General features: G+C 34.5%; 1 protein-coding gene across 6 annotated transcripts in view; it reads right to left on the bottom strand.

The window, feature by feature from the left end:
• Positions 1–483: 483 nt before the first annotated feature.
• Positions 484–9,129, bottom strand: part of SESTD1 (SEC14 and spectrin domain containing 1) — a 136,839-nt gene continuing 128,193 nt past the window's right edge. For 4 of the 6 annotated variants that reach the window (XM_068544841.1, XM_068544844.1, XM_068544843.1 and 1 more), the window contains exons 14-18: positions 8,258–8,339; positions 7,051–7,173; positions 6,081–6,272; positions 3,451–3,572; positions 488–1,135 (exon numbers count right to left, since the gene is read on the bottom strand). In XM_068544841.1, coding sequence (XP_068400942.1) covers positions 1,006–1,135; positions 3,451–3,572; positions 6,081–6,272; positions 7,051–7,173; positions 8,258–8,339 — 649 coding nt within the window. In that variant the 3' untranslated portion in view covers positions 488–1,005. Of the gene's footprint in view, positions 1,136–3,450; positions 3,573–6,080; positions 6,273–7,050; positions 7,174–8,257; positions 8,340–9,129 lie in introns of all 6 variants that reach the window. The other 2 variants (XM_068544846.1, XM_068544847.1) reach the window with 2 other exon arrangements.

Here is a 9,129-nt window from a genome sequence, read left to right as displayed (position 1 = left end):
GAGAAATTAAATTTTATTAACAATTGCTATTTTAGTTCCTGAAGGATTACTCTGATATAAAGGATTACACTTAAGTAACTATGTATGCCTTCTTCCCCAGCCCTCCTCCCCCAGAAACAAAATATCTTCAGGGTAGTTAATAATTTGGATAACATTTTTCAAGTTGAAGAAGAGAAAAATGAGAAATAGTATTCCATTATTCATAAGTTCTTAAAGATCTAAATTGTTCTTCACAATAATTTTTCATGATAAAACATGCTTATTTATTATATACACATGCTTACATATAAATTTCCTGGCTAAAATACATGCAACCAACATGAAAAAACAAATACTAAACCATCCTCACAATGCTAAGAATGCCCTTTTAAATAAGGCACTCATGTTTGGAAATAGATATAACCACCAAATTAAATAAGATGTTTAAAAGAAGCCTTTTATTAAGCACAAACAACTTTTATACATTATCAATACAAATAGGAAAATGTTTTTTAATGAATATGATATATCAAAAATCTGAAGGTTTTCTTCATACTGACACAATAAAAATACTCAATTTTGAAGGAGAATTACAAAGTAAAATTTTGAGGACACCACTGTCTACTAATAACCGTTTAACTATAGTCTAAATTTACTACATCACTTGGGGAGGAAGGGCAACCATTTTTTATAGAGAGAAGTTCTAAACTCTTATTAGCACCATTCAAAGCTTATTATCAGTTATTCATCTACAAACTGACCGGTCAGGTAAAGCTTTAAAGCAAGTTTTCAGTGCAATGTTTACAGTTCCTTCTTTTAAGATACTTGGAGTCTATGGTCTCAAAGCATGTTAAATAATTCTGCTTGGTAGTTACAAGATGTTAACATGTGGAGAGAAGTGTGTAATGGAAAGAAATGAGGCTTATCCTGGCTGTGAAATGCATCTTAACAAATCGTAGCTAATGCTGCAGCATGCCAACGACATGCGGGATTATGAACTGCAGATCTGCGGGAAGAAGGCAGCTATTAGCTCTCTGTAGTCATCATTTCAGGATGTCTCAGCTGCTGCCTTTTGAGACTAACTAGTTTCATCCTGTCTCTGATGTGTTCTGCAGTAGAAGCCATGTCACTTGGACTCCCAAAATATTGTTCAGTTCTAAAAATCAAAACAGAAAAAGCCTAGTCAGATTAATACAAATCCATTGACTGTAGTGAATGCAAAAGGAAGCAAAAATTACCATAAAAATTACCTACGTGGTATGGTGTTAGTTCTTTTGCAGACCATACTGTTTACCTTTGAGTAGCAATTTGGTAGGAGAAACATTTTTTAAAATGGCATAATATATATTAAGACATGTTGAGAAAAATTTATTAGAAGTATAAATGTCCTATCATGTACACTTATGATAATCTCAATAAACCAAACAATTCAACAAATAAACAAAACAATGCAACAGTATAAATGTTATACTTTTAGCTTGGGGCCCATAAGCATACACAAATATAAAATCTGTATGTGTACTTCAGAGCTAAGGGCTACGGACACCAGCTGTCTAATATAGCTAACAAGTAAAATATCCGTTTAATGTTAAGCCATCATTTGGGATGTTAATAGGTAAAATTATTTAATTTTATCCAATCGGCAAAGACACAGTATTCAGAGTCACAGAATCTTTTAGAGCTCTAAGAGTTCTTGGAAATAATCTGGTTAAGCTCTTCATTTTTTAGATCAGAAAACTAAGACCTAGAAAATTAAACGACTAAGATCACACAGTGGAAAAAACAGAATTTGAACCTGGGTCTTCAAGCAGTGAATCCAGAGAGACCACCTAATTTCTTTTATTGTTCTAGGAGAATGTTACAAAAGATAAATCTGACTAAGCTTACTGTCAAACTTTACACAGCATAAACAAATTATCATATAAGAGGGAATGAAATAATAATTGCAAATATTAAAGTTGTGAAATTTGAATATACAGCCCTAACTTACTCTTTTATCTTAAAAATGAAAATGACACATGAACTATTTGTAGAACACAGGAGGAGACGCCCAAGCAAAAATACCAGGGGTATATGCTCCTAGGATGACTTAAGTAGAATGAGACCGACTTTATGACAACTGGTTATGAAACACAGAAATGAGATTTTGGCGGGGTCGGGGGGGGGGTGTCCTGGAATGGAACAACCAGAAGCACCCTACTAATGCTGTTACCAGCTGAATTTATAAACTTTTAGATTTTTTTCTCTTTTATACATTGGAGATATACATGACTTTAAGCTACTTCTGATTGTTCAAGTTTAGGTACGACTAGAGATTATCTAAGTACAGACTATGAACAGTATTTGTTCATGGGCATAAAGTTATATCTTCTCAATATCAATTCCAAATAATCATTTGAAGTTCATGACACAGTGGTAGTGGCACTTACCATGTGTCACAATTGTTTTAAGTAGTTTATATACATTTAGCTCATTTAATTCCCTCGCTCTTGTAAACTGAGGAGGTATGGAAAATATATTCCTATTTTTAGATGAGGGAATTGAGGCACGGAAAGGTTTAGTGGCTTGCCCAAGATGTCATAGCTCATCAGTGGCAGAGCTGAGATTTAAACCCAACAAATCTGGTTCCAGAGTCCACAATCGTACCCATTACACTATGTCACAATGTAAGGATACCTGTATTCAATGGTTTGGTTTCTCTAGTGTTTTAATTAAACATCCTCTGGATTACCTCTAAATTATTTTTACTGAGAAGGTCTAGCTCCTTGTAGATAAAGCTCCTTCTGATTCATTTACTGGTCTGTTTATTTTCACGAGGCTATTTCTTATTTTTATCATTAACTTTTGAAATGGAAAGGAATGTGAGAATCACGACCCCATCATTTTACAAATGAAGAAATTAGGACTCCATACAGCACAGTGAAAAGAGAATGGATCTGGAGCCAGACAGACCTGAAACTATATTCTAATTCCACTTAGAAGCTGTGAAATCCTGAGGACCTTACTTAATCTTTCTGAGCTTTAGTTTCTTCATTTGTAAATCAAAATAATCATACTGCTCTAGCCCTGGTCAAAAGTAATTAAGGTGAAGTGTTTAACTTGGGGCTTGGTATATATTTTAAGTTACTAAACATTAGTTCCCTCCCCATCCCTTCCATGAATGAAGCCCAAAGTCACCCAACTCCTTACCATCATAGTCAAGGCGAGAACCCAAGATGTCAACCTAGTCAATGATCTTTATTCTACAACAAGCTATCAAGAGCAATACATTTGACAGCAGCAAGTACCAATTGCTACTATTGTTAAGAGCCCAGTACGGATTTCTTTTCATTTTAAACTAATTTTTTGTAGAAATTGAAAATGTGAACCAAAGCTAATTTACTAGGACTTTTAAGAAACAGACTTTCTTCTCTTGATATCCCTTTAAGACCTTACTGATAAAAACACAAATTACAAGAACATGCACCATACCCATCAGGATAAACCACGGGAACAGTTAGTCTATCTAAAAGGGATTTCCCAACTGCTTCAATTTCATCAAATTGCTCCTCATCATTAATAGCTTCAGGCTCTTCTGGACAGTCTTGCAAAATCTGCAACAAATAAAAGTGCAACATCAATCAAGAGACACAGAAAAGGAATCAAGTTCATGCAAATTTAGTAGATTGAAGGTGTTTTTGTTCTGTTCTTAGCATCCTCATGTATGCCATTATAGAAGATTGATCAAAGCTGGCCCAAGAAATTCAAACAAAATGAAATACACAATCCCTACTAATAATATAACTGGAGTATGAAGAGGTTTATAGTGATTTCCAAGAAAAAAATAATACTAGACTACTACTTGGAATCTAAGCTCAAACTGTGCTTAAAAAGTAGTATTCTTTCATTCATTAAGTAACTACTTATTGAATACTTACTTTATGTTTATGTAGCAGCTTGGGATATGAATGAGATACAGATTTTGACCTCAAAGAGCTTACAGACTTCAAAAATGAAAGAAAATATAAATACGTAACAATATATACTCAGAGTACAAACACATAACTGATGTGATTACCTAGCTAGAAACTTTATAGTTATTTTAAAAAGTGATCCGCTGACCTGAGTTAAATGATGTAAGCATACAAATGAAATAAAAATAACAACAAAAAAAGATGTAAATTGATAAGGTTTTAATTCAAACACAGGAAGTTCTGCAGTCCTTGATATTATTTTTTCCTTAACTATTACCATTTAAATTTAAATGGTACAAAAGAAAATAAGGAAAGAAAGAAAAAAAATGCTACGATTTGTAACAGTTAAGTCTACAAGTACAGACCCACACATAGTAGCCACTAGGTACATGTGGCTAGTGAGCTTTTGAAGTATGGCTAGTCCCAAATTGAGATGTGCTATGAGTCTAAGATACACTCCAGATTTAAAATAATAATACTAATTTTAAAAAATTACCTACAAGAAAAAAACCTGCAAAATTTGGGGCAGAAGAAAGTATTTATTTTTACAACTTTTTTTGCATTATACTTTACTTAATCCAATTATGTTTACTTCAGCATTACTCATAAAGGACATTTTCATATTGTAAAATTCTAGATTCAATTTAAATATTTTCCCAGTCACTATCATTTGCTATACAATTTGCTTATAGTTGTGGTTATATTTATGCTTACTGGTATGAAATACAACACACTCAAAAGAAAAATAACATCTGATAACAAAAGGCTTAGGCTTTACATAGGTTGGCACAATAAAATAACCTTAAATAGAGTTTATTATAAGCATGATAAAGGCCATGTACCAGAAAAAATAAGAACATTAATTTTCTATGAAAAAAAGTCTCAACCATATTCATTCTTACCTAACTTCTTAAAAAGATCTAGGTTTTAAAACGTCCTTGCAGATACATTTTTAAAGCACGATCCTAAAAAGTTATCAGTGGTGTTAGAAATCAGGCCAGTGGCCACCCCAGGATGGGCAGCAGAAGCAGTGTGATTAAAAGAGGGTGGAGAGCCTCTGGGGTGCTGGTAACGTTCTGTTGTTTGAACAGTGCACTGATTACACAGGCATGCTCACTCTATGAAAATTCAGTGAGCAGAACATTTGAGCTGTACACTTTTCTATGTTAATACTATACTTCAATAAAAAGTTTTCATTAAAACAATCAGCAGATAAACAAGTCAAGCCATTTTGTGTACTTTCATTCATCATCACTAGGCCCATTTTACACTAAAACACTGACCTGTGGAGTTCAGTGACCAGCTCAGAAAGAGTTAACTGTGGACATTTCCTAACAGATGTACTGCATAACACAGACAGAAACTGCTTAATTCCTGAGGTTCCTGGCAATTTCTCTTCTGTTCTACAGACTAAGGCTATCACATTTACATCTTAGGTTTCTCATATCTTAAATTGTATTGAACATTCCCTACATATAAACTGTGATTGTTAAGAGATCAAAACAAAGTTAACCACTTAGTAAGATTCCTCTTTGGAATGGAAATATAAGGCTCGGGTGCTATAAATCTTCACTGTGCAGTTGAGAAAAAGGTTCTATTGAAAATTTGCCTGCATATGTCATTTTTGGTTTCTGGGACTAATGAATTCATTAAATAATAAATTCTAGAATGAATCTTTAAAGATAACACATGAAAAAAAAAGGTTTTATTTTTATCCTTACTCTCATAATTTTAGCTGGACAGTCTCTAAACATTATAAAAATCACAAATGACCTTTTAAAACATTTATGACAATCAGTAGTAGTTGCCAAAGCAGAGTTTCCTTTCCTGGCATAATGAAACAGATGGGAGTCATGACACCTGAAAGAACAAACAGTACATTCTGGGCATCAGGTCTGGTGAGGAGAGACGTGCTGCTGAGAGAGGACTACTGGATAGTTTCAACTCCTCTAACCATAGTACTCTAGCACTGGTATGGCTTACTAAGAATCTGATTTGAACTTTCTAAGACAATACATTATATCTAAACAAGCTTTAAACAATGGAATTAATATAAATTTTTAAAAAACAGACTAATAACAAAATTACAAGGTTAACACATTTTAAATGTACAAACACTACTGAAACTACATTTTTAAAAAATCGAACCTTTTCAGCATTTGAGTGAAATGCAATAGCCATTTCCAGCCTATGTACCCTCTCTTCAGATGCTATTGTAAATTGTTTCCATACTCTGTTCAGTCGAGGAAGTGTATCCCCAGATGATCGAGAGGTGCAGCGCAAAGACTGGCACAGCACAACTGTGGCCTGTAGCAACTGTCTTCCATAGTCATAAGTGCTCTAAAAAAGAAGAAGTCAACATGAAATTATAATAAAAGAATTCTGAAAAGAGGGATGGGAAAGTGTGCAGGAGGACTGTGGTTACAATTAAGCAACACTACTAGGAATCAATAATGAATAAGTCCACTGGCACTTATTGCTACAAATTGTCTGCATGCATAAATAATAAAGGGGAAGCAATACTTTCAGTTAATTTTTATTAAGTTTATTTCTTGTCTGGCTTCCCTCTCTTACTCCGTTTTCCCCACCTCGGTCTGCTCAACCATGACCCCCTCACCCCACAAAAAAAAAAAAAAAAGTTTGCTCACTCATTGATCAAAACGAATGGGTGGCAAGTGGGCACTTTATATTCCATACAGGAAACCACACTGTTACAATGTGAACTCAATAGTTAGGGAAAATAAATTAAGATACTTTTCACATGCAAAAAAAAAAAAAAGAAAATCTGTGTTGTTATGCTAACACTAGTGAGATGCAGAAACTAGGGTTTGTCATTTACTGATTTACTTTCGTGAATGAACAGTTACTCCCTAAAAATGTCATAATATATACCATAAATCAGAGGAAGCATACAGAACCTGTATTCAGGAAAACATAAACCCTCTCAAGTTTATGCAGGCTAGTTTTGATTCACCAGCTGACATTTTCTTAGTTCTGTAATACTTCTGGATTAACGTAACCAATCTTCTTGGACTTGGAAGGTTAAGTGACATTACAATCATGCAGACAGCTATGCAAACACAGAGCTTGTAGAAAAGGAAGATAACCAGTTCTGCACCTGTGCAACATCGACAAATTTTCTATGCTTCTCCAGTAGGACTTTCGTTTCCTGAGCATCATCACCCAATCTGATGTGGGTCTTAAGAAGAGCATCCAGAAGTTCACTTAGCCATTCTACTGCCTAAATGAAAATAAGTAACAGTGAAGCTGGATTCATAACTCTTTATAAACTCTTATATCAAAACATCATATTTATATAAAGAAAGATTACTAGCATGTGGTTAATTAATCCATTAGTTATAACCTTAATAGTTTATTTCATTCAATGCCAAGCTGCATGAATTAATGACCTCTCCTCCCACTCAAAATTTTTAAAAATCTAAAGGCAAGACCTATTAAAGAGAAGCACTCATTTAAAATCAACATCACAAGATTTATATTAAGAGAACATCATGTGTTTATGTAATAATATAATCTTATTGGAATCTCATTATAGATTTATGTTGCTACTTAAAATCGTTAAGTTTCTTCTATGTCAAGCTGGAATCATGTTCTTTGATGCTAACTGCACAAAGATAGCAAACTGTTTATCTAGCTGAAAAACCTTCTTGTGGGTTAAAAAGCAATAAGCTACACCAGCCTTCATCCTGGGATGTGTAACTGACAACCAAATCAACAGTAATAAATAATAAATAATCCCAATTGCTAGCTCAATAGAGAATTTCATTGAGAAGATAAGTCAAATGAGACCAGTAAGGGCTTCCCTGGTGGTGCAGTGGTTAAGAATCCACCTGCCAATGCAGGAGACACGGATTCGAGCCCTGGTCCAGGAAGATCCCGCATGCCACGGAGCAACTAAGCCCGTGCACCACAGCTACTGAGCCTGCACTCTAGAGCCCGCGAGCCACAACTACTGAAGCCCACACACCTAGAGCCCGTGCTCCACAACAAGAGAAGCCACCGCAGTGAGAAACCCGCGCACAGCAACGAAGAGTAGCCCCCACTCTCCGTAACTAGAGAAAGCCCACGTGCAGCAACGAAGACCCAACGCAGCCAAAAATAAATAAATTAAAATAAATTTTTAAAAAATGAGACCAGTAAGATAAGTGGGAATACAAAACTTTATTATTTTGACAGGATAAACTAGAATCTGACTTAATGAATTTACTTGCTTAGGACCATGAAAAGTACACTTTTGTTTACAGTTAGGTGAAATCAATCTTCTAAGAAAAGACAAGTGCATAATGTGCCTGATTGATCTTTACCTGGGCAGCATCTTCTTCACATTTAAACAACTGCACCATCTGAAGCATCTTTAATCTTCGCACATCTACCATGTCTTCACATCTAATAAATCCAAACATAAGTTTAGGACATTTCAGTTTTGTTGATAACTAGTATACCACCACCATCCGGCACACGTGTTTTACAGTATACTAAAATACTCAGTCCTACACTATGGAGACTGTAACTATTTTGTATTGATTTGTAAGAATTTTAAGGATATCTGTATCTGTGTTATATCAAAACCTTAAAATACCTGAATGGTACTAAATCACAAACCCTTCTGAGTATAGTATGGATTCTGCAAAATACTGAAGCAAAGCACAAACACAGCAGTACACTAAAACCCAAAGCAATATCAACTGCCAATTAGCATTAAACAACCTTCAAAGATAAAAATGTAAAGTTTCTAAAATACTAATTTAGAGAATGATGCACCAAGGGAATAAAAAAAAAATAAAGCTTTTCATTACATTATACATTACCCAGAGTAATATCTAATTTTGAATTTAAAAAAACCTCCATCTATGTTCTTAAGAAAAAAAATTCTGTTGATCTCTGGGTGGAGAGAAACACAATTCACAGTATTCTTAAATTTTACTGTGGTCTGCCTGGATAATATACAGATTACAATTTTAAGCTGACTTGATCTAGCTCAGCTCTGATCCCTTCATTCTGATTCCCTTCATTCCCATGCAATTCCATGAACTTTAGATGGGAAGGTAGAAACTCACTGCAGTACCAAATACCAATAACAAGCTACCCATGAGGCACTGGACTCCACTACAGTTGATATTCTTAAGGAAACCTGATAACAATAGGTAAGTCATTGTCACAAGGCTATTTTTTATAA

The sequence above is a fragment of the Eschrichtius robustus genome, chromosome 5 (genome assembly GCF_028021215.1).
Source record: "Eschrichtius robustus isolate mEscRob2 chromosome 5, mEscRob2.pri, whole genome shotgun sequence".
In the NCBI taxonomy this organism is placed as follows: domain Eukaryota; kingdom Metazoa; phylum Chordata; class Mammalia; order Artiodactyla; family Eschrichtiidae; genus Eschrichtius; species Eschrichtius robustus.
Note: the sequence above shows the minus strand (reverse complement) of the source record. Positions and strands in the feature narration are given on the sequence as shown.